At 40.6% G+C, this 26,535-nt stretch overlaps 1 protein-coding gene across 2 annotated transcripts in view; it reads left to right on the forward strand.

Moving 5' to 3' along the window:
• The window catches only part of LOC116998859 (pleckstrin homology domain-containing family M member 3-like), a 77,211-nt gene extending 52,801 nt beyond the window's left edge, over positions 1–24,410 (forward strand). The window contains exons 7-8 of one of the 2 annotated variants that reach the window (XM_033065002.1): positions 9,803–9,960; positions 19,873–24,410. In XM_033065002.1, coding sequence (XP_032920893.1) covers positions 9,803–9,960; positions 19,873–20,050 — 336 coding nt within the window. In that variant the 3' untranslated portion in view covers positions 20,051–24,410. Of the gene's footprint in view, positions 1–9,802; positions 9,974–19,872 lie in introns of both variants that reach the window. The other variant, XM_033065003.1, reaches the window with a different exon arrangement.
• Positions 24,411–26,535: the final 2,125 nt, after the last annotated feature.

Here is a 26,535-nt window from a genome sequence, read left to right on the forward strand (position 1 = left end):
AAAAAGCATATATATACTCTCTGCCTGATTGCATATTTGCTTCTGTATTTAGAGTCACATATGTTTTTAAGCTAAGTAAAGTGCTTTCTGTTTTCTACCAGCCAAATTCTTGGTATGCTTTCAAACTTGTTTGATTAAAACAGCCTTTAACCTTTGCTTGAATACCTTTTTCTTAAAACAACCTATAATCCATCCCTGCAACGAGATCAGGAGAACTTGGGGTGTGACAAAATTGACATGTAGCTGCCTGGAAGCCTTGAGGGAAGGAGAAAGGAGGAAAGGCGACTGAAACACAGTGAGCGTGAGACTTGTTGCAGAGCTGGTGGGAGAGCTGGCACAGGTGATTTCCAGGCATGCTGTTTATACTGAGGCAATTCCATCTCCTCTTCATTTGTGTCAGCTTGCATCCAAAGACCTGCTGAAATTTCTGGCATTTCTTCCTTTCAATGAGAAGAGTGGGGGAGGGCTTGGTGGAACCTTGTCATCCTCTCTGTCTCCTGCTATAAATTGACTTGAACTGTCACCAGTTTGTTTTTCCTCTCCCGCAGCCAATGTAAAACTCCATCTTCACCTTGCCCCCTGCCTGTGTGTGCTTATCAGAGATTAGCAGTGTTTGCTCTTGACCTTGTGTTTCTTCCTCTTCCCAGTGCCTGTTTTAGTTAGGGGCCAATTTGTGGAGTATCTGTTTAATACCAAATTAAAGTGAAACATATTCAGGGGTTTACTCCGGAAGGGCCGTGAACAGCAAATGGCTCTGCCATCAGTGCAGACCGCCTAATGCAAACAAGTCGAAGGGGGCTTCTGATTTCTGTTTATTCAAATCTCACTCATTTAGTTTGCTCTGCTTTAGTTTGATTTATTTAGCAGTTGGTTTTGTGGGGCTCTTTTTGTTCTTTGCAGTGTTTATTGCAAGGTTTCCTTTCGGGTTGCTCTCTGCCCTGTGTGGGTGATGAGTTAGCGCAGCACAATGTGCACTGGTGTCAGCAGTGGGTCAACAGAGTCCTGGCCTCACCTGCTCCTGCCCACCCTGCTGGCACCTGTACCACAGGCTGAACAGGCTTTTGGGACAGCAAGGGACCTGTGGAGGGTGTAAAGGGAAGAGGAGGGAGAGGGTGGGGTGGTATCACTCTTGCTGTTGGGAGCTGGGATTGTGGCCCATAGTGTGCCTGTCACAGCCGAAGATGGGGCTCTTCTAAAGTTACTGCTGGGGTTTTTTTCCAGTTTTTTTGTAGCAGTGCACAGCAACTGATTCTAGTGTGCATGCACACAAATAGTAAGAGATCATTCTTCCCTTAAATCACCTGTAATTTAAATAAAGACAGGCAGTCTGAAAGAGATGGTTGGGAGTCAAAATGGAGTAAGGAAAGCCAACTGACTAGTACATTGCACAAAAGATGGGGCCTAAAATCTGATATTTGCCTCTCTGTGACTTTTACCTCATGATCATCCTTCCTCCTTCCTTTTCCTTTTCCTCTGAACTCAAGATTAATTGTGCATTGAAATCATAACAAGAATGTGTGGTGCTAAGAATCTGTCCAACGGAAGAGAAAAAGTCCTCAAGGAAATTAGCAGTCCACAAGCATTGTCTGTTCCCTAGATATAAATGACTGGGAACTTCCCAGCCAGGGAATGTTTTCCCTTTATTTTCTCTGCAACCTGCATTATCCTTAGCTAAGCATATTGTAGCATGCTTGTTTCCAAGTCTATGTTTTTATCACGTAAATCCTGACCCTACTGAAATCTTTGTGGGGCAGAGATTGCATTTACCATTTCAGCTTTAATGCCCAACTTCCCTGTTTAATGAATGCAGAAAATACCTTCTTACCTATCCAGTAAACAAATAGAATAAATAGGTAAAGGCAATCATTGTATTGTTCCTGCACCCCCAGTCACTTTTGCTTGTCCTGTGGCAAAGATTACCTGTGACAGACAAGAGAATTTGTCAGAAAATGGTTTCTGAAATAGATGTTGCAATGTAAGGATAGGAGGTAGAGTATAAATACAACTGATTGCAGCAAAAGAGATCTGAGGTAGGCATTAGGAACAGCTTTCCAGTTGTTCTGAGCACTGGACTGTTCTGGTGAGAAGTTTTTAAGTAAGTCAGTCATTTTGGTTGTGCTGGAGGGTTTCTAAAGGTTTATTTTCTAGATCTGTTTTATCATTGGTAGTTCCTTTATAAGCATATTTCTCATCTCTCCTGGAGGTGAAGCAAGATTATTGAATGTTTAGCCCTCCTCCACAAAGCTGCCACGGGTGGAATTTGGAGAGTAGTAAGCATCCAAATGGTGAATTGAATACAGCCTGTTCAGGATATTTTATCTGCCTTTTCATTCAGTCCAGGAATCATATTCTCTGTGGTGCTTTAAAGTCTAGGCAAAGCTGGGGCTTACCTCTGAATTTTTAGGAAAAGGCATGATTCTGACTAACTGTTTCTAGAAAGGTAGAAAGAAAACAACCAATGGGGGCAGGAACCTTTTTTGTAGAGGATGGTGGAAAGCTGTGCACAATTGTTGATTGCTCCTTCAGGTAGCTTCCCTCTGCCAGACATCCATGACAGAATGACATTATTCCTGTGAACTGAAGTACTTTCTATCTCCTCAATTTACATAATTGGGGATCATGAATGAGTTCCATGTCCACCACCCCTTCTATTTTCTCAGTGCCTCTTGGCCTTTCCTGTCTCTTCTGCATTGCGTCAGTGCCTCCTGGCAAATTCTGTCTATGTCTGTCTCAGATAGAGCCAAGTGTATGTCTGGCCTTGAGAAATAATCATAAATTTTGTTCTGTCAGGAGGAGAGGCCAGGACAATCCAGTTTACATTTGAACCTGTAGTTCAAGGTGTTTTAGGGATTTCATATCACTTAACCCATACCCTCCAGGCATCACTTGTGTCTGACATGTCAATCAGACTGGAGGAATAAAAGGAACAGATTGCTCAGTGCTCCAAATGAAGGTTATGAAGCAAACCTGCGTCTTTAAACAGAGTGCCTTCTAATAAATGTTATCTGCAGAGAAATACACCAGCCCCTGCATAAGTAGTTAATGTTACTGCTTCGGTGTTGGCTCATAAAACAACTTTATCGCCTCTATGACGATAATGATTAACAAGCTGATTTACAAGGGTGGGGTCACAAAGCCATTTGGCAAATTTAGCTTGTCTCACAGTGGCAAGAGTACAGAACCTGAGTTTTACAGAATTTTTTCCACTTCACCTGGAGTACTTAACCATGGTAGCCAGGCTCTTAGGCAGAGCAGTAGCTGCAGGTTCTCCTTTATGGGATAATAACCCGAGTTTCCTCCAGTGCTTCTAATACCTGAGGAAATTGCAGGTCTCTGTCTGAGGATTTAAGAGTGCTGGGGACATTTCACAAGATCCCATCTCAGTATTTAGTCCCTGATCACTTAGTCACAGTGAAGTGCCAGTGTTGACAGACGCACTGTTACAGGATGCCTCTGTTTGACTGCCCCTTGTGCCAGAGCTGGCAGAATATCTACCCAAAGATGTGTGTAGATTTATCTTCCTGCTCTTAGATTCTGGATAGCTGCTGTTAAAATATCCTTCATCTATTGATTCTCCATTATCTTGGATCTTAATAAAGGATTTTTCTGTTCAGACTGTGTCAGATTTTACTTTTATCATATGGTAGAAATTACTCAGATTAGCAAATTTAATTAAAAAATTATATTATTCCAGCAACGCTTTATTGTGACTGTAATATGTCATGACACTATTGAGAATCTAGACTCCTTAACCTTGGCAGTTTCTCACATTGAGCAGAACAGTGTCTCTGAAAGCTCAGCAAGCTATATTCCCTTTACTGTCTATTATGACAGTCCTAATGTAGGTGATCAAAGGTATTATGATCTCCATTCTATGTAAACATCTACTGCACTTTTAGAAGTTGGTAAAAATACACAGACAGGGTAGGAGTTTTGATGACTCTCACTCAAATTCACAACATAGACTCCTGCAGGGATAGAGGTCTTACTCAGTACCTTTTGCTTCTTATCTAGCATTGCTGACAGGAGCCCTGCCCTCAAAACAAACACTTACTGCCCTCAGAAATGTTTTTCCTTTCCTGCCCAGAAAGTTCATCATACAGATAGACTTTGATACTGATTTCTGTGGCCCTGATCTAATAGGTGGGTGGAAGGCTATTGCAGGTGTTACTTGAAGCACTAGTGGGTTACAGCTAACTCATTTTGTCCTTCTGTTTCTATACATCCCTCCTCTAGTTCCCACTAAAGTTTTTGGGATATTGCATCTATGGAAATGACACAGTCTGAGTTAGGAGGGGACTTCCATGCTTGCCTTGTCTAATCAATGTTTGATTGCTTTTCAGTTAGTCCCAGCCAGAGGCTTCTATTAATGTCTTTTGTAATTTGACCAAATCTCAGGAACTGGAACAAACTCTAATTCTGTAATAGGGTTTTTTTCATGCCTAGTTTTTGGTCTTGCTCTGTTTCCCAAGCAGAGAGTTATTACAAATCATGAGTTTTAGGTTACCCTCTCTCTGGGTTGAAACTCAACAGACTTGAGAAGTTTTACCACTGTTCCCTTGGCCACTTTTCTAGTTTGGTTTTTAATATGAAACATATATTGCAACACCACGTTCACTACATTTCTCTCCCATGGGACTGTTTTGTGCAACTCTCCTTCGTGCTGGTAAGTAGGTTCTCATACAAGGAGATTTTGTTGACTGAACTGGGAAGATGAAGTGACTTGACTTCTCTGCTGTGTGATGGGGACTGGGGGTTTGTGCAGCATGGAGGCACAGCTGGGTCTGGGCAGTGGGGCCTTCAGAGGTGGACTTCTGCCAGCACTGTGCTCAGCCCAGGGAGCTGGGATGGGGGATGGAGTCACGACAGAGCTGGAACTCAGTGAGTGTCCGAGATGAGGGGACCTCTTTTCCTCCAGTGCAGGGCAGTGTTGTGGGCTAAGAAATATGGGGGTCAGACACAGGGACACTGGTCACAGGCCCCTGGGCAACACCTGCTGCTTCTGAAAGTTGTTGGTGAACAAGAGTCCTGCTGTGCACATAGTGGGCCACTGAGGAGGATTTCTCTGGCTTGGTGGATGCTCTGGTCTATGGCCTTTGCAGTTCCTGTTTTCTGGGGACAGCTGGCTGCCCATTTGTTTGTGAAAACATCACCTGGATAGAGCAAGGGAGCTATGAGTAACTTCCAGTCTTTGAATAGAAGGATCAGGGAACCTCTGGGGGCAAGCAGCCCTCCTGACAAATAGTTAAACTTTGATCACAAAATTGCCCTTATAATCATATTAATGTGATGTTTCCAAAGGGACTTCAGCTTGTAACATAGCCACTGCTGCCTTTTATTTTCTGTCTTCCTGGTGAATCAGGAAACTCATAACCCAGTGCAGGTATCCTGTCTTCCCACTGCACAAGACTCCTGTAGCCTTTGCCAGCGTTGGCTTGTCTGGTGGTGTTTGGCAGTCCCTGTATTTCCCCCTCACCCCACTTATTCTGAGCAATTATTTCTTCAGAATTATACTGCTCCCCAACTGAAGATAAATGTATATGAAGAGGAAAGTTTGATTTACCTTTGTTCATAACTTTGACTTGTATGGGAAGTCTCTGCTTCAGAATTCATCTAAAATAATTGTGCCACCAGCCCTTCAGCATGTGTTCAGATACTTGTACCCCGTTTGTTTCTCCTATTGCTGCAGACAAGTCTCTGCCTTGAAGAGCCTCTTGCTCTTCAGTACAGCTTGAGCTTTCCCAAGCCGGGTACAGGAGGCTGGGCAGTGGGGCAGGTAACTGTTCCTGCTGGATTTCCTGGTTCCTCCTCTCCTCCTGGTAGCTCTGGCACTTGCAACCAAACTGTCCACGGGGATGCTCTGCAGTGTGGGCACGGAACCTGTATGGGAGGCTCCTCCAAAACACAGCTTGTCCCATTTCAGGTGGGAGATATTTCAGGTGGCAGTTACTGTAAAAAGCAGTGTTTGCTTTGCTGGCTTAAATTGTGAGTGCTTTGAGGGCAGGGCCTGGCTTTTGTGTATGTACATGTGGGTGTGGCTTTTTTATACAGTTCTTAATGTGACACACAGAGGAGCTACTGTGTGCAAAACCATGGCTTTCTGTCTTGTGGAAGCTTAGAGAAATATTTTTCCTGATCCAGAGGGATGAACAGTGATTCTGATCTGAACACTGGGGGTATTCAGAGACACAATTTGCTTTGGACCTCTGGACACAACTGTTTTCCTTCTGTTGTCACCAAGTAGCATACCCGGGTACAGCAGTGATAAGCATGGCCCTGTGTCCAAAATGATGCTGGGATGGATTCCTTGACCAGTTAAGGAAGAAAAAGCTGCATTGTACCCTCTGTCAATTATGGACTGGGATGCCATCATTAATCACCTCTCACCCATAGTTTTGACCAATTACACAATTGTTTGCTCTACAAAGAGTTTGGATTTGAAACAGACCTTGTCGCTTTATGTGTGCTGTAAGTAGAAGAGAATCTGAGCTCAGCAAAATTTTAATTTAAGCTTGATGCTTTTTTCTTTTTAAGAGACAGACATATATTTTAAGCATTTGCCAGGTGTATGCTGAGACATCCTCTATTTGAAGAGCTAAGTCAAGGGTGAAAATTTTGGTTTCTGTTCCTTTGGCATACTCTTAACTTAGTTTTGTGCTAAACGACCACACTTCTGAAATGTGATGTACTTTTCTGCAGCTTGTAGTGTGTGATTTCACAGTTTCTCTGTTTTGTAAAGTTATTTTGTAAACTGAAATGTTCCTAGGAAAGGTTCAGGTCAAAGCTTAGGAGTGACTCCAGCAGTGAGAGCAGACGTGTTCTGGATTAGACTGCATGGGGGCTGTGAAGTCTTCGTCACTGAAAGGCTTTAGGAACAGATACAGCTGCAAAGAGTGATAAAAATATTAGTGGCTCTGCCAAGACAGCCTCTTGAGGTCTTTCTTTACCTCCCATAATTTCTGTGATATCTGAATAATGCATTGCATTTGACTATCACACTTCTATTCTTTAATCACTTGTGTTTCCTTGAAACTCAAAGTGAGATTCTAGCAACAACTGTGAGAAGATCCTGAGATTCTTCCATCATGGTTCTGGGGTGTCTAAACTGACTGACAGTGGACCTCTGGCAGTCACAGGAGAAGTTCTGACACCTTTGATTACATGTTCTGTGTTCCTTTTCCCAAGCCATAGAACACTCACTGCAAAACTGTTACCACAAAACAGTGAGTGGACAGTAAGTAGACTTCAGCAAGTAGAAATCTTCCTTTCTGCTTGCCTAGCATAAATGGAGATGAGGATTTTATTCTTATTAGCTACAAACAAGAATGAGAGAAGGCTGCAAGGAAAAATCATCTTGTGCACAGCCTTGAGGTCTCTGATGAAACAAAATAACACAAAATTTACAGATGCTAAAACCAGTGATAACATCGATTTGATGCTGCATTTTGTCTTCCTTCTATAATACAGTAAAATGGCCTGTAATTCACACTGTAAAATTGGCATGCATGGCTCTTTGAAGATATCATCTTCCTTATATGTCTGCAGTGGCCAGAGTAACAAGCCCACCCACTAGAGTGCTACAGCAAGCCACACAAATAAATAAATAAAGAGGGACAAATAACACCATCTCCTCAGGGCAGCTGCCCACTCAGTGTGTCTTGCTTCAGTTGTGAACTCTTCAGCACAGGAAAGCTTTTGTTCCTTGTAGTTTTAAATTCACCCCCAGTGCTTAGGAAGGTAATAAATTTATCATAATTGTGTTTATTATGTTATATAAAATGTTCCTTCAATACAGAGATTTAACTTTTAAATCATTGCTGACAGTGACATTAGTTCAGATTCTGAGAGTTTGTTTGCAGTGTGTCTTTAGCCAGGCATTTTAAGCTGAGCATTTGTGGCCTGAGGTGACTGCTATATCATGAAAATTCTCTGGAAAATTTGTATGCATTGTGGTTTGTTTATTATCTTTGTATGTGTATTTCATCTATTAGTGCCTAAGTGGGCTTTTGGAGGGTGACTGTAGCCTTGTCACTAACTGGGTGGCTTCACTGTTTCTTTCATTTTGTTTATTGAATATCATCAACTTCTGTGTCTTTCCCCTACTCCCAGCTTGTTTGGCTTTCAGACCCCCCTGTAACTGTGGAGTCTGCAAGCAAAATATCTCTTCCTTCAAAATGAAAAACAAATCCCAGCCTAGGGGAGCTGAATTAGCTTCTGACCATCTGTTAGAAGGTTAGCAGTATCTCTACCTTGAACCATGGCTTCATTTTCATATTTCATGCAGCAGCTTCTCTGCATTGTTTATGTTGTGGTTGAAGGGGATTTTTCTATACCAGGATGCAATAGGAATGTCATTTTTCCTTTGACATGAGGAGATGTCCTATCTGCAGTAGTAGCAATAACATTGCTGCTTCCTGTTGTTGCAGGTGTTGTTAGCAGGCTGGAGCTGAAGGCAAGGAAGGGGCACATTTCAGCCCTTGCCATTCCCCTGCCATCAACACCAGCACTCCCCATGCACCTCCTTTTCCAGTTGTACTTGTTAGTTATGGCTTTCTTGGCTAATGGGCAAGAAATTGCCCTGAAACACAAATTTATTTCCTTACCACTTGGCATTTGCTTCCAAACTCTCTGTCATTCTTCTCTGCCTTGATATCTCTGCTTTCTCTAGATTTGTTTGCACTGAACCCAAATTACAAGGGGTGTGTTACCCTATTTAGGGAAGGGGTGCCTGAACTGACTGTGACACTCATTTAAGTGCAAAACTCCCTACTTTTAGGTTTCAGGGCACAGCCCCATGCAAGTCTTCAGTCAGCAATTACTGAATTCTTTTTTCCTTTTTATGAGAGGTTGCTGTCAAATCCCATGACACATTTCGATCACTAATCTGGCAAGCTGCCATTCAGACCACAGGAAGCCCAGGAGAGAAGAATATACACTTAGGGCCTTATTCCATCTTCATTATTCTCTACAGCAGCAGAATTCCTTAAAGTCTCTACAATTTTGTGTCTGAATGGAAAGTATTTTGCCTGAATAGCACCCCTTATTGAGGCATTGTCTCCAAGTCACAAATTTAGATGAGTGCTGTGTTTAGCAGTTTAAGGTATATGGCTTGGTCATTTTTCCCCACCAACACAAGGAGTGCTAATCACTTCTAGTGGTCTAGCAGGATTCTCTGTGACTTCTTGGTTTGAGAGCTGGACATTAAAGAGGAAAAAAAACCAAACCAAGTTCCTTTTCAATATTTTACTTAAGAAGTTATTCATTTTGGCAAGGAGCAGAACATTATATTTGAATGGTTTTCAGTGGGAAAGACAGTTTTACTAAAGGGCTAAAGCCAGGTCTCTGTTCACAAACTACATGCAAAAAACTTGTACTTTGAAGGAAAAGAAACAAAACCAAAACTGTGATATGTGCATAAAAAGTAAGAAGTAGTGAAAATTGTAAGGCAGTATTCATAGCTGTCAGAGATAATGTGGAAGCCTTAAACTTGTTTCCTATTTACTTCTTTGTCCTTTATTGTTATTAATGCATTGTTGCACTTAAAATGACTACTAATATTTTGTTATTGCCATGTAGAGACTTAAAAAGAGATAGTAAGTTTTTATGTTCAGATTATTGCTGCTTCATTGACTACTATTATCACTTGTGTTTTCATGGAGCTGTAATTGTTGGGAAGTAACTTTCTTATTGTTTTAATCAACAGCATGTAACTGCATTTCTGTAGCAATAAATATTGTCTCAGTCCTTCAGGACATTCTGGTTATTTCTGGGGGGTTCATTCAATATTGTCTTCTCATTCCAGGTTATTGAAGGAAAGCTGGCTCCTTTCTTGGGGAAGGTGATCAAGTTTGCCTCCTCTCATGTGTACAGCTGCAGCCTTTGTAGCCAAAAGGGTTTCATCTGTGAGATTTGCAACAATGGAGAAATCCTTTACCCCTTTGAGGACATTTCTACAAGCAGGTACTCCAATGTGGTAATGTCATTCATACATTTGATTTAAGTATTAAAGCCTTGAGGATTCTCAGCCTCATGACCTTTTATTTAAATAATTAGGGACTAGATTCTACTAATGCATATTTCTGGGCAGCTACAGTAGATCACTGCTCCAGGGAGGCCACCTGAGCAAACGTGGAAACAAATGAGAAATGCTACTTACCACAGCCCTGTAAGTCTCAGAATAGCTGTTCAAAAAGGCAAGAGCCCCCAGTATCATCACACAGTGTGATTTATCCAAAGCTCTTCTGAATTTGCAAAGTGTCCTGAAAAGCCAAATTACTTTTCTGGAGCGATCACAGGCATCTTTCTGTTCTCTGGTATCACTGGGCCCATAATGTACAGGGATCATTCATTATAAAACAATCATCACCCATTCTGAAGTGTCTTCCCCATGAAATGTTGTGGCTAGTTCTCTGTTCTTTGTCCGATTATTCCTCTGTGCCTGTGTACATAAGATTTTTATTCTTCAAAAATTACGTTGCTATTCTCAGGTGGCAACAAAGTAAGTGTAAGTGCATGTGAGTCCTTAACTAAACAAACAAAAAAACCCAAAAAAACCCACCAAAAAAACCCAAAAAAACCCAACCAAACAAAAAGAGAACTTCAGATCATGTAGAGTACTGGATGCCAGGTCAGGGACAGGAGTCACATGGAAAACTGAGAAGCAAAATGCAGGGAAACAAAGCAGATATGGCAACACAGCAGTGTTACTACTCTTTTTCAGTAGTGTCTTGGATTTTGAATAAAGGAGATATATTTTTTCCACCCTTAACAGAAAGACAGTATATCTGACAGCACAACATTCCTCCACAGATGAGTATTTTTTGGCTGTTTCAAATACAGTAGTTGTAATTTTTTCTCCAAAGTGTTCATTTGAAAAGGGAAGAAGATCAAGGACCCACCTTTGGGAACAATTAGGACCAGCCTGTTAAAAGAGTTTAAGAATGTTTAAATTACAAGTAACCAAGGACTACTCTTAAGGGATTTTCAGTCTGATCTAAGTTTCAAAGGCTGTTTGCACATTGTTTTTCCAGAGTCTTATTCTGAAAAAATGTATTGACAAAGCAGTGGATAAAAGCTAAACAAGGTGTGTGGCTGAGTTCTATAAACAGTTTTTAAGAAAGAATGCATCTAGGGTGCCTGGTGAGATAGACTGAGTTAAAAATAAAGACTAAGGTGGCATAAAACATAAGATGTCTGTTGAGACTGCATAAAAGGCAATTAAAGATATTCCCAAAAGATTAATGAGAATGTGAAGGAACATTTGGGAATACAAGTTTATGTTAAAATTTGATTTGCCTGGGGATTTTTGTTCGCATTATTGGACATTATTGGGTGTATATTGTTTCCCTGCCCTTCAGCTGAGAACAGACATAGCTTGCAATTACAGAGTTCAAAACCCTCTGGAATCAAATAGAATTTGTCAGCAGTTCAAGCCAACAGAAGCTGCTCTAGCTCCTGTGTTTATGTGAGTTAGAAGCCAGAAGGGACTTGTGTTCATGTTTCACAAATGTGACATTATGGTTGATGTCATGCCAAAGACAGTGATCTTTGTTAATGGTTTTAATTAAAACACAATCAGCATGAAAGGTTCTCTGATAGCTCCCTTTCTTATTTTATCATTCTGCTTACTCCTTTTGTATTCCTTGTAACTAGTTTTTATCCCTAGGATTTTATATTTCCTTTCCTAATTAGTTTTCTCATCTCATTACTATACATGCACCTATGTGGAACTAACCAGATTACTTCAGTTACATATTTTTGCTCTGGGGACAAGGTCTGTCTACAGAGGAGCTTGTACACTTTACTGTGCAGCTCCATCAGCTCCAAAGCAGTGAGGGAGAAAGCCAGGTGAAGGGATTTTGTGTTTGTTTCCTTCTCTAAAAGATCAGAGAGGTTTCTGAAGTAGGTGTACTGACCACTACAAAGACAAGTGTAAGGTGAGGAGGCTGGTTGGAAGTAGGGAGATGGACAGAGTAACCTGTGGCAAATGGAATGGCAAGTCCTAAAAGGTCCATGTGAAGACTTGCAATTGTACCTGAAAATTCTGATGATGTGTTCAGCTTTCCTTGTCAGTTGTTATACAGAGCTCTGAGTAAACAGCTCAGATTTGTGATTTAGTTATGCTATTCTGAGTCCACGGTGTACAGAGATAATGTACTACAACTCCCTTTTCTCCATCCTGGTTTTCTGGAATTGCTATCTACAGCATAGTATTCATATTTTGTACACAATACTGGACTGCCAGGTACCCTGGCTGAAGCTGGTGAGTTGAGGAGGAAAGAACTGCTGAACTCTGAAGACCATTTTTTTTTTTTTAGCATTTGAATGTTTGTTCATTTTTGAGCTATTAACTCTACCAGCAAACTAGGTTGTTAGGTTAGAAATATTCTAAAGTGGGTGCATGACATCTTTTGCAGACTTCAGCTCTTTGCTCCATATTTGAAAAGTGAAGCCTACTTTTGTGTGTGTGTGTGCATGTATGTATGTATATATACATGTGTGTCTGTGTTGAGCTGGCATTTGGTTTTTTGGCTACCTCCCTGACCTTTTTCACAATGGCCATTACAATTCCGAGGTGTTTCTCAGTTGGTTCTTAGCTTTCCATCCTCATGGTCTCTTAGGTCAGCTTTGAGGTGAAGAGGTTGTTTCTCTCCAAAATATTCTCAGCAGTTTCTGGCGCAATGTTCAGCAGGAATTTATGAAGGATGAGTATTCTTTAGATAGATACAACTGAGAGAAAAAGAGGGCCCCTCTTGAGGGCTGGAGTTTCTCTTTGGTCTGGTTATTTGCTTGAGAGTCATTTTTGTCAGTCCTTGGGCAAACAGAGTGAATACCTGGGTTATGCACTCCTCAGGGTTTGAATACACATATATTACATACCCTTCTCTCACTAATCAGTGTGACACATTCCTTTGTTGGCAAACGGTTCCAAAACAAACACAATCAGTTCACTTAATTAGCGGGTCTGTGGGCTGTGCTTGGCAGGCTCTTTACATCCTGCTCAACAATACAGCACAACAGTTTGCTGCCTTGAATGTAAGGGTGGGCTCACAAAGTCATAAGCTTTCTAATGATACATACTTTCTCTGGCTTTTCTTGGGAGGTGGCCATTCTGCACAGATCATAATGAAAGTTCTGATTCAGTAGTTAAACAATTTCTTAAAAATTGCCCCAGCCTTTTGATGCCTCTTCCAGTCAGTTTGATTCTTCTGTCCCTTACCTCCCTCTTTTCTGTCTTACCCAAATTTATATAATACTTAATCAGGGTTCTTTCAAAATTTCACTATTTCACCTTGATTTTGAAGGCCTTTAAATAATGAGAACTATTTCAAGCCTCTTGAATTAATTGCATATTTCATGGACAAAATTTTCAGCTAATGTAAACTGTCAGAGCCCTGCTTTTGCTGGAGTTCTGGTAGCTTAAGTGAACTGAGCATCTACCTCCCATTTTATTTCTTGGACTAAATTTGCCTGGGCTTAAATTTAGTGAGTAAACATATAAAATCATCATAATAGATCACTTATTTTATATTTAGAGGTGTTGTGCAATGACTTGAAATATCCTTGACTGTAAATTGGCTTATTAGAGCTATCCTTGCCTATTAGCAAGCAGGCACTTCCCCTCAAGTTGTTCTGATTTTTCTTGTTCTTCACTAATGTGCGGAAAAGATTTTGTTTCTTTCTCCTAAAATTAAAAAAACCCCCAACAACCAAACAACAGAAGGGAAGCCTGTGTCATGGCACTGTTGTCTATAGTAGTGGCTATATTTGTTTTGTAAGTTAGAACAATTTTTAACAATTTTTAAATCTTAAGGAATACTGAGAAAATTACCTTTAGAATGAGTATAGAATTCATTAAGACATGTTTTCTATCTCATCAGACAATTAAGCAATCATGGTTATGATTAAGATTATGGTACCCAGTTAATAAAGTTTTGGTCTTGCCTGTCATCATCCTAGTGATTGCTTTCACGGGCAGTTAAATTTGTTGTGTTTTGCTGGTAAAGTTACTTGCTTGTTAAGAACAATTTAGTCCATTCCTTTCCTTTTATGTGCTGACTGTAGATGTATGTGAACCATGGAGAGTTGCTCTTTTGTGTTCATATTCATTTATCAAGGCTAAACTGTTTTCACTTTGCTAAGTTAATTTGTTCTGCTGATCAGTTAAGACATGTAGACCTTTTGAGATACAAACCAGAAGGCCCAAGTTTAAAATAGACGTGCCACAGAGCAGGCTTGACTGTATCAACCAGCTCAGATGCCTCCATAATCTTTGGCCACCATCCTGATAAGACCTGTGAATGTACTTTGCACATAGTGACAAGTCTTTAGACTAAAGGCTCCAGGGCTGTGCATGCCGAAGTCTTTGCAGAGTTACAGCTGACTGTGTTGTGGATGCTCTGTCACTGGACAAATGCAACTTTGAGCATTTGGGGGAACGTTAAAGATAGATGTTAGGTGGAGAGACTGAAATATGTTGTATACAGCATTTGCAGGAAATACCTTGGCACAGTTCAAAGGCTGATGCCTCAAAGTACATAATTTTCCCTTTTGCTTTGATTGGTTTGTCTTATGCTAGAAAGCCTTTCCCCTGGCCCAGCTCACCTGAGTTGTGCCGGGAGTTTAGTACCTAATTTTTGAAAGAGCTTAGCCTATCAGATGCTGATAGCTAGTTCAAAGCACTGGAGTGATCTGCTCAGCACTTCTTTGAGGAAATGTAGGCACCTAAATAGATGCTAAATTCTCTTGGTAATTTAATTTCACCTGAATCTATCAAAACTGATCAAAATCTTCTGGCCCAGATTGCTTTATTTTTGTTTGTGCTGGGTAGCACAGTAATACTATCCGGAATATGTAAACAGAAAACAATAAAGTATACCAGCTTTTTTATCAAGTACTGTCTTTTGCAACTGAATTAGCTATAGAGGTTGGTTTTACTTGCCTCATGTCACAGTGGTTTTTAACTAAAATGTTCAATAAATGTCATATTAGTGCCAACTTCCTTCCATTTATTTACTATGTGGGCATCCCTCACTAGGCAGGCTACTTCCATTGGTTCCTAGGCAACTGGAATAATATTGCTGCACGTGTGTGTCAGGCACTGATTGCCTTTGGGGCTTTTTTTGTGTTGTAAGTGAACACAGGCTAGTCCTTTTTCCTTTTCTTTGTGTTCTGCTAAAGGCTCAGAGTTTGAAGGGCCTGTCTGTGATATTCACAGCTGAGCAATTCAGAAATGCTTGCAGATAGGCACATGTGCATAGTGTGCAATGGTGATCATGCTGGAATCCCCAGGCAAGGCTTACTTCAGTCAGTGTGGTTTGCTCTTTGGGGTTTTTCAGTAGCCAATTTACAGGTGGTTTAGTGTTTTGGATGATTGGTGAATGTTTAGCATCATTTAAGGAAAACATAATGAATAACCCCATTTAATCCTGCTTTTACTCTGCATGGCAGGAAAGAAGAAACTGAAGAGCTTAGTCAGTGAAAGGTTCAGCCCTAAATCAAATCCTTGCTGAAATTTGTTTCAAGGGATTGCAGACTTGACCAAATATTTGCAAGGTCTGGCACAAAGGAAGTGAGTTTTTTAAATGAAAAAATGAAAGCTAATATATAAAATTACAAAAGAAATGGTGGTGTGTGAATATGGCATTGCAGTGAGACAGGGGAGCTCTTTGCCCTTCTCAGCTCCAGGAGCCTCTGGCTGACCTTGAGTCAGCCAGTTCACCTCTTGCTTCTTGTTGTGAGGTGGAAATGGTGACACTCTGTTGTGAGTGGTTGTGTATTTGGTACAGCCAGCCCATGTGCATGGGACTGAAGGTGTCCTAATAAATGTTGCTGGTTGCAGCAACTTCATCCCACCTTTGTACCAGGCACTTTGGTAAGTCTGTCAACCAGTAAGGTTCCTATGAGACAAAAAACCCTGTCTTTCAGGTTTCCACCTGTTGATCACCTCTGTTTCATTTTGTCTGATTAAGGTGAAAGGTCTTTGAGGCCTCTTTGTGTTGTATCCCTCACTTCAGGCACCTGATTCTGCTCAGGGGCACTTAATGGTGGTACAATACAGAGGAGAAATATGAGCATAATCAATTGGTTGTGCAGCATCTAGAATTACTTGAGCTATAATCCTGGAAAAAAAATAGATGGGAAGCATAAAAAGAGCATGCCAGAATTTAGTTTACTGAATACTGATATGCTTCAAATGCCCAGACTTAATGGGAGATACTAACATCAGCATTTCCTCAGCATACAAGGAATTATTATATGCTTTTAATGTAGAAAGGCTTTTCTTTTGTAACTAGTAATGATAATAATAAGAGCATTATAATGTCTGGCTGGCTGTGGAGAGCTTTGCCCTTTCTCTTACAATTTCCAGTGCAATAGAAATTATTTAGAGGATTGAATAATTCGCTGCATTTTTTTTATTCCATACAAGTAAAATATCCTTAAAACATAAAACACCCCCTAAAACCTAAAAAAAAATTTAGTCAGAAAAGAGGGAAAAAAAAAAAGGAGAAAACACCAAAATGGAGAGGAAGCTATTTCAGCTGCCTTCTTAGAAGACTGTGTGAAAACAACACGCAATGTTCACTAAGTCTTCAAATACTGTTTGAAAAATAGCAAGATGCTATTAATGTGCAGTGTCACAATATCACTCATTAAAGAAGGAAACATGAAAGGCCTGAATGGCTATGGGCTCATCAGCTTATTATCAGTGGTGAATAGCATTCTCACAAAGGATGTAGGGACTTTCTGGCCTCTAGACAAAGAATAAGTCATGATTCAGAAATAGCACCTGAACTGTGTATTACCTATGACAACAACAAGGGTTAAGGGAAAGATAAGTAAGTGTGGTGAACTATTAAGTGAACCTTTTCTAGGGTACAAAATACATTTTATTTCTCCAGAGAAATAAAATCATTTTGATATACTGAGGCTTGAAAACAACAAAAAACCCTATGATGTGGAGATAAAATTAGATCTCAGGATTAACTAGGAGGCAATCTGTTTGCAATATTCTAAAAAGGAATATAGTGTTGGTGGAGTTTTTGGTATCACTGGAGAATCTCTTGCGGTGAGGTTAGAAATGGTCGGCATTCCAGCGCCAGTTGAGAGTGACTGTATTTGATATGAGGAAAAGCAAAGTTGTTTAGGTAGCTTGGAGTAGTAAAGCCCCACCACTTTAAAAGGAATAACTTGCCAGTTGCATGAAGGCAGAGCAAGATCAGCATTGCGCCCCTGCCCTGTTGACTTTGTTTGTCAGTGAAGGGGATGCAAGCGTGCAGCAAAGGCTGGTATGGGTGTCCTCTCTACTCGTTCCTGTGCAGAGCTAGAGGCAGCTTTGTTCTCCAACTCAGAGCACCCTTCTTCCAGGCTGCTGCTTTGTTGTCATCTGCATTGCTTGTTGGGCTCAACCTTCACTAGAGAAGGCAGAAAATAGGTCTTCAGAGCAGCAGTCGGGGTGGGGGCACCAGAATAGACCAACAATGGCAGCACTGGTGCCAGTGCAGTGCCTGTGAGATCAGGGCTGGCTGTTTACTCTGCCTCTGCTTAGTGTGGGGTCCTGGGCAGAGCTTCAGCTACTGCACCAGCTCTAATGAATAAGAGTTCAGACAGTTTTTCTCTCCGTTTTGATTCTAAATGATGGGAAAAAAAGTTTGTTAATCTTTTCCACTGACCTTATTTCTGAAAAATGAATTGTATTAATTTGAACACCATCAGTCTTTGTTTGCTCTGCTGATGGCCTTTGACTTGAGAGAGCAGGTGTGCTGGCTCCTTTCTCATCCTGCTCAATCCATTTCAGCAGCAATTTCTGATAGGTTTTGTCATTTCCATGCACACTGTAGAAAAATATTGGGCTAGCATAGGGAGTGGCAATGTAAGAGCACTAAATTACACTCCTCATCAATCATTACCCTCTAGCAACTTCCAGGGCACTGTAAACTGCTGACTAACAAGGGAGAATTAGCTTGATAAAATCACCATTAGTGTCAGTTCAGAGTGGTGTAAAGTTTTAAAGACACTGCTGTCTTCTGTCTCTTCTTTGTCCATTAGTGTGTCTGTTTGTGGAGATCCCAACCCAGCAAAGCACGTAAACACATTTAATGGAAGGCAGATCAGTAATCCCAAAGAAATCAGTGGGATATGAGTCCTAAGCATGTGTGCATGTGCTTCAGTGGATAAGGGCAATAACACACTCTCTGAGCACAGAAGTTGTAAATATCCCTGCGTGAGCTGCTTTCTTGATTCAAAACCAGAGTTAGACTGTAGTTGGACTGAGAAATCCAACAGTCAGGTTTTACTGCAAGAGAGCATGAAAGCCAGGAGATATACTGCTTTATACTTAGCTTTGTTCACCTGCCTTTTCTTACTCATATTTGAGTTTTATCACTTTATGCTAGTTAGAAATGTGCCTCTTTAAATCTCTGCACAGCCTTCTCAAAGCTCTGCACTTATTAAAATTTGGACCCATGCATAAAACTTCAAGTGCAGCCAGACCAGGAACAGTTTTTTTGAAAGTTACAGGTGCGATGCAGCCAGTATAGCTAAGAGATTGTGTTAGTTTATGGACTTCTCTCAATGTTGTCAGACCACAGGTTCTCACTTTTTGGGGGTTCCTTTCTTCACATTTTCAATTTTTCTTCACAGTCTTGAAGACAAGAACCTTATTTCTATGAAAAATAGGTTCAAAGCAAACCAATAAAAAACCCCACTAAATTTGTAACAATGAGCACTTGGATTCTTATACAGTCATTTGACTACAATAGCTACAAGAAAGGAAAAGGAAATTGTGAGGCGTTTCGAGATGTCCTATAGAATCACCAAGGGCAACCAACACTCGTTGTTTGTACTTCAGGATTGCTCTAAAGTTTCAGGTTTTGTTGCTTTTATTATTTGGTTATCCAACTGAAATCTAAGACTTTACTTCTAACAGTCCTCCTTTTTCTTTGGTTACAAGGCTGTAGTGACCACTCATCACTACAGATAGTTACTTGCATTGAAAGGCTGAGAATGTCCAGCTGTTCAGTTGTAGCCCACTCACTGATGGCCAGATGTTTTATTGCTCAACATCCATCTGCAGCGGGGGCATCATCTGCTGTGACATTAAGTTCATTGCCTCACAATGCCCCAAAAGTAAACTGGTCATCTTCTTTGAACAGTTGATTTGTTTCAAGTCTTAATGTCACATTTGAGAACAGAATAATACAGCTTTGAATGCCAGAAGGATAGCTCAATGTACTGATCAGTTGATTAACATAGATCAGTTGTGTTCATCTAGTCTTCCACAGGACACAGGGCAGAAAATATCACTTACCTCTGTTTAATTTTTTATTTTTGAAACAACAACTTCTCCTGCTGTTGAAGTTGACTGTTTTTACTCTTTCCAGGATAGCTGTCGCCTGGAGTTTCAATGAGAAATATGTTGTATCATAGCTGTTGCAAATCACAGAATCTGGTTCTGCAAATGCTGAAATGTACCTTATTGGAATAATATAGTCACTCCTCATTTACAAACAAAACAAGACTTGTCTTTCATAAAACAAAGTTGCTATCTTTTCAGTGATATACCTGAATACTAGTTCCTAAGAAGATAAATATTAATCCTTCTATAAACTGGTCTGAAGCAGAAGTGCTGGGACAGATTCTCAGCAACTGCAAAATGAATTCAAGTCAATTTATTTTAGTGCTCCTGAGTTTGACACCAGCAGAGGTGTGGCCATACCAGTGTCTTTTACAAAATCACTCTAATGAAGCATAAGGCTCTTTGAGCTCTCAGAGTGGTGTCAAGAAATACCTACTGCCACAGCCCACTTGAAGCCCTTTGCATGCTCTAATCCTATTTTGTGATTCAATTTTGACACTGGTTTGTGTTTGCAGGTGTGAAAGCTGTGGTGCTGTCTTCCATTCTGAGTGCAAAGTGAAGGCTGTACCATGCCCCAGGTGTGTGCGTAAGGAATTGCAGAAGAAGCAGAAATCCTTCTGGAGACAACTGAATATGGACGAGAACTTCGAAGAGTCTTGCAACATGTTTGAGTTGTCATATCAGAACACATGAGTTCCTTAAGGCAGTGGCCAGCCTGAAGAGAATCCCTCTCCCAGCTGTCAGCTCAAGCAAATTCTCAGCTTAGACAGGCAGAAATTGTTTTGAAAAATATTACCTGACCATGTGTGAATAAGAGCTGCCAAAGTGGCCGTAAAGCCTTGTTGGCTTTGAAATGCCAGTGGCTAAACTGCATTGAAGTCCAGCTGTTATCTCTCACATAAAATGTGGTTTACGAGAAATGCTTTAGGTCTAGCTAATTAAGTACCCAACTTTCTTTTCCAGCTCTGGAGAAGACTTTATCTCAAGGCAGAAGATATTTGCTACCATGACTGCATTCTTTTTTGTTGTTGTTGTTGCTCATTTAGAATTGATGAATCTTCTACTTATTTATGTGTCTTATTTATTTATTAGTAGCCTTGGCAGGGGTTCTGGTGAGGTGTTTCACCCACCCAATAGAGCAGGAATTATTTTAAATCCACTATCTCCTCCTGATATGGACGTGTGGTTCCATTTCCTCATGTTTTCAGAGAGTTATCTTAAAGGATCAGTGCATTAACATTTTAAAGGATCTCCTTGCCAAGGAAAGAAAAGGATCTCCCATTAAACCTTATTTGGGGTGCTTACAAACTTAAGATGCTGAATAATTCCTTCAGTTATGTTTATATATTTATAACCACCCCAGCGAACTACTCCATATTCAGATAAGCATGGAACTTGCTACTCTTTTTGTTCAGGCGGGGAATATCAGTTAAGCTCTGTCACTGAGATTTGTGCTGGTTACTCTCAATTTATGGGAGGCTGTGGTCTTGTCTGTAATAACATGATGCTGGTTCTCCTCCTTCCAGTCTGAAACTTAAGGGCATTTTAAGTGTTCACATTGGTTTTCTTTTTATTTCATGAAGTTTACTTCAAATGTTTTTCTAATCTGAACCTGTTAAACTGATAGTCCGGAAAGTGGTCTTGCCCATTTTGGTTAGCAAATACCTCCAAAATTGTGAAACACTAGTTTGCTGTTTCCATATACAACTTGTGTCCTGCATTCTCTTTGAGCTCCAAGGCATTTATAGTTCTGTATTGACTTCCATGGTGGACAGTGAAGTTCCTCGAGATATGATTCTGCTCCACACACCTGGAACACAGGGAAGTATTTAACACAGTAAACTATTCTGTAAAGGGAAGTACATGATGGATTTACCTGGGGAGGCATGTGTCATTACTGGCAGTATGTTTAATTCATGGGGAGTTCATCTCCAATGAGCAGCTAGATTGTCGTCCCCCCATTTCACATTCCTGACTCTTTTCCACACCCTGCAGTGATATGTGTATTACATACCTATGAAAGCATTCATGTATATGCACACACATATCTATATACAGAAAGCAAATACGGTTTCAGGAGAATAATGCCAGTTGCATGTGTATTTTTCCTCTTCTCTCACATAGGTTTGTGAAAATACGGAACACTGATTTTTGCTTCCAGTATAATCTACAGACTGTTGTAAGGCAGAAAGCAGTTTTGATTGTTGAAACATCTCACTAATTGCTGAAGTATTTTAGATAAAAGAACAGGGTACATCATGCTTCCATTAAAAGGTAAAATGTTACAATGGGTTGCCTTGTACTGGAATATAAGTGGTTACCTTTCCCAGCCTCCAGTCAAAGAAAAAGTAGCTTTCTCAAATTTGAGTGCAACTACTATATATATATAAGCATGTTTATATCTGTATACATTAGACAACCAGTGCCTTTTTTTCCCCAAAATCCTTCTTTCATTTGGATTCTTTAGAAGGAAGTGAGGGTTTTTCCATATTCTTGGCAAAGTGCTGTAGGGATTCCCATACTTAATAAACCTGGTGAATCATGCACCTTTGTCACTGAAATTAATACTTCCCATACACAATGGTGTCTCTGTCTCAGCTCACTGTTCCTCATGTGAAATGAGTTGCTTTTGGCTATCACTCTTAAAGGTATAATGTTCCTTGCAAATCCATTCCCATGCAAAGAATTCCCTCTGTGTTCAGAAATGCAAACACTGGGGAAGTATTGTGGAATTAGTCAGGCAAACAGGAACTGCACTGGTACTGGCTGAATAAACAAAACGCTCCCATGTTTTTCAGCTTGTGTCACTACAATTACTCCTGTGGCAAAGCCAGTAGCTCTGAAACTGTCAGCATCTGGCAGGTACTATTTTGAATTATCTGTAGACATAATGTAAGGTCATTAAAGAAAAAATGGTGGTGTTTTTGATATTATCATGCTCTGGTATTTATGATACCTCACAGTGCTGGTTCATGTCCAGCTCAGTTTAGAGAAGGCTGCTTGAGTACACTGTCAAAAACCAACAGAGTCAAGGATTCAAGGTCCATATTAGTTACTTTGACAGGTGTCCTATCTCCAAAGTACCAGTCATGTGGGTGGTTAGATATTGGAATTTAATTCTAGAATAACAATATAGACAGCATTGGAGTTGCACTGGGTTTGTAGAGGTATTACAGTACAGTTTCTTTGCTAACAGAGATTTAAAGGATAAAAAGAGTATGAAGTTGGCAAAACTGCTGAAATTAGTCATGGATCTGAAACCACTGCCATTACCAATGACATAGAGCAAGAGCATGTTATGATATCCTGTCAGTGCCCAGAGCTTTATATAAAAAGGTACTGTACAATGCCAATCATGTTATTTACTTTAAAATACAGTGTTGTTGTAAACCATCTAGTTCCTAAAATGAATAGACATTCATTTCTACTTTGGAAAAGTGATACAGCTTCACAGTAGCTCTAGGAGCAGGCTGTAATGTGAAAGATGATGTCCTCTCAGGGATGCCTAGCTCCTATCCAAAAGTAGTTATTCCTTATGAATGGGTAAGATAAAGTATTCTGTAAGCATAATGAAAGGCTTAATCCTGCCCTCAGTCGATTTTCTTGCAGGAGCCATCTGCAAGCAGGAGCCTCAGCCTGGGATTCTGCAGGTGGTTTGGGTTTCAGACAGCACTGTACCCTTGCATGGCTGTCTCTGCTGTACTAACAGTGCTCTGTGCTGGTCCCCACTGCTACTCTCTGCCTGTTCTGCAGCCCACAGCCTACACATGGCTCTGCTCTGCAAACTTCTCAATGAGCATCAGCTGGTAAAGTTCCTGGGAGCTTTGCAGATTGCATGACTCTGCCTGCACCCTCCCTCCACCCCAGGTGAAATTATGGTACTTCAGTTTTGCCCTACCCATGCAAGAAATGAATTTGAACGATGCCATTTCATTGTGAATCAAGAATAAAATCTGCTATTTGTTGTCTTCAAAGAGAAGATGCTTTCATAGCTGATGGAGAAGGAATTGATCTGTAATCCAGTTACTGCTTTTGCTTTGTGCAGAACTTGTTATCAGTGTAAAAATAGGATGCTTAACTGCAGTGGACCATAGCTTCACTCTCTGCAGGCACTTCTAGTTGTTACTCTTATTATTTTAATCTAGGACACTATTGAGATCCTTATTTCTCTTTTCCTCTTTACCCTAACCATCTGACTTTAATGGGAAGATGGACCTACCTAGGGAATGCAAACTGCTGCTCTTTTTGTATTATCAATCTATGAAAAGAGAAATTTATATTTCTTGTGTAGGAATCCTCCTATTGCTTTTCTTGGGTTTTTTTGTCTGTCTTACATGGTGGAAAATGATGGGTTGGTGATGTGACAAAATATCCCGGCTGGCACGTACCAATATGAGCTCACTGCTGGGATCGATAGGAATTGGCAGGTGTGAGGGAAGACACTTTTTCATGAGGAATTTAAGTTTTTCACAGTACTCCACAGGCTCTGATGGCCCTGTTAGAAGTGAATTATCAGGATATCCCTAGAGCTCCTCTTGTCAAGGCTTCTTTTATTATTAGGATAGTGTGTGTATTATAAGGGATTCATGATAATGTTTTGAAAGGTTTTTAAAAAGAATAGAGAATGTCTGTTTACAATGAAATAGGGAATCTGCCCAGTTGAATTTTGCTTTTTCTCTGTAGCAACAGAAGCCACTGAGTTTCCTAGGCTTCCCAAGTCACTGCCTGGATTGCAGCTGACTGTTGATCTGTATAAAAGAAATTAATGGAATAATCATCATAATCTTCTAATTTTTTTTTTTGCTGCCGCTCAGTTGCCAGCCAGTCTCCCCTCTCTCTCCACTGTCTTGTCCATGTCCTTACTCACAGTACTGAGCCTATAGCCAGACTTGGAGCTTCATAGCTCATTGTGTTGCTTTTGAACCAGTTGAGTCCAATAATTCTCTCCTGTATAATTTGCCTTCCAATTTTCCCTTCCCAGTAGGAGTGCCTTACATTACTGTATATTAGCGTCTCTCTTCCTGTTTTGGATTTCCTGATTGCATCTGCTGTTTTATTAATTTGCAGACTTAAACTGAAACTCTCCTGTGGCTGTGCCTGCTCTTTTGCAGGAGCAGCTGAGTAAATCAGTTTGCTTGTTCTGCCCTCATGAAGTGAGCTCTACAGGCTTCATATACCAGCTCTGAAGACACCAAGCTGTGTGGGAACTCCTCACTTTTGCTCATTTTGGTGCCTTAAATTTTGAGAAGTGAATAATTTTTTTAGAAATGCTCTGCCACGATGCAATGTGTTTGGCATTGGAACATAAAACCCTTGCTCGTGACAGTTTCCATCTTGCTAGGAATGGTAACCATATAATTTGCTTACTGTCTATACTTTATGAGGGCATTATGAGGGAGGATAGTGTGGAGATGGTATTGGTTCTTATTATGTGTTTTTTTGAGACTAGATGGGCTGCTTAGCCTGAGATGCAGTTGTGCTAGGCCTTCAGAAGCCGTGCATATATAATAACGTCAAGTAGAGAGAATTAAACAGGGTCAGGTCACATGCAGTTTTGCTCCTCCTGGAACCCCTGGCCAGTCCACACAAGGTGGCTAGGGACTCCCATACAGAGCTCCCTGCTCACTTGCACAGCTGGGCCCAGTGCTGTGGGAGTGAAGGTGTTCCCTCAAAGCTGAGTTTTAATGCAGCCTGGCTGCCTGAAGGCAGAGCCAATGGGGATTTGGTTGGCCTTACCTTAGAGAGAGGGTTAACCTGTTGAAATTTTATCATTATTTGCTAAAGCATGTGGCATGTGTCAGCCTGGGGCACATGTCCATACTAACTGTGATGTTGTAAGTCCACATTTGACACCAGTAGTAGGAATCACATTTGACAGCGGCAGTGCTGTTGTTGCATTTTAGCAGTACAGTGAGGAGAGAGCCTGGATAATAATGTGCAAAGTCCTTATTTACTTGAAAACCCTGGTATGGCCATGATGGCTTGAGTCATATCTTAAAATGCCAATTTCACCCAAATTCCTTAGGGTGACTATTAATCCAAATTGCAGAGATGCCACTTGTGGTCAGCAACAGAGAGATCTAGGTCTGGAGAGCTATCAGCTGTCTAGGACCAAAGTGTATTAGATTTTGTGCACAAGTGTCATTGGATCAATTATTTATTTATTCCTTTCTAACCCACATGTTAAACCAATATAAATCCTTGAATACACAGCTTTGTTTTGATGGAAAAAGGATTTGTTTCAGTGCACTTGTCTACCAAATTGATTTTGCTTAAATTTAACTGTGCTTTCAGGCTGATTTTTAATTAATACCTGTGATGCCAAGTTACCTTATATGAGTCCTTCCTATACTTGAGGTAAGCAAAAGTAAATGAGCAAAATGTGTGTTTCATAGGTATTAAGTGATAAAGGCAGCTTCCAAATCAAATTTAGGTCAGTCAAGGCAGTTAAAAGCCAGAGAAAGACAGGTATGAGCAACAGAGCACAGTGGCTGGTCCCTGGCAGCCTGGGCTTGTCTTCCTGCCAGAGCACCAGCTCACCTGCACCACTTACAGTGAATTTTAGCATTGCTGGCAGTGCACCCTGAGTGTTTGGAATACCATTATGTGTTTGTGCTACTCTGTTAATTTATTTGCAACACTGTTATGTGTGTTTCATTGTTCTTGTGTTTGTGTTGTTGGTTTGGTTTTTTTACTTTTGACAAGGATTTTTTTTTAATTATCTGCAACTACTGGGCTATAGTCTTAATTTATTCTTGATGTGTAATGATGTTATAATTTAAATCCATTGAGTTTAATTGCTTGTTGACACTTGAGCAGGGTTTATTTGGGTTCACTTGTGACTGCATCAGAGCACCAGTCCCTCCTGTATAAAGGCAACTCTCAATAAACACTAAAAAATGTTGCTCGTCCTTTTTAATTTGCCTTCTGGTGGGTACTGTACCATGAGTAGGGCAAGCTTTGAAGGAGTGATAGTTTTCTTAAAAATGCTTCTTTGCTGGTTAAAGTCTTCTAAAACTAAGAAAATACAATACTTGCTGTTCCCAGATCTCAGCCAGAAGGGCCTCTGGAAGTACTGTTGATGCTTGCATCAGGCTCTGGGGGGTTTGGATTCCCAGTTAAATCTTGTGTTTTTGGAAAGCCACAAATTCCTAGATTTTTTATGGTGCCCATCTCTG

The sequence above is a fragment of the Catharus ustulatus genome, chromosome 7 (genome assembly GCF_009819885.2).
Source record: "Catharus ustulatus isolate bCatUst1 chromosome 7, bCatUst1.pri.v2, whole genome shotgun sequence".
In the NCBI taxonomy this organism is placed as follows: Eukaryota; Metazoa; Chordata; class Aves; order Passeriformes; family Turdidae; genus Catharus; species Catharus ustulatus.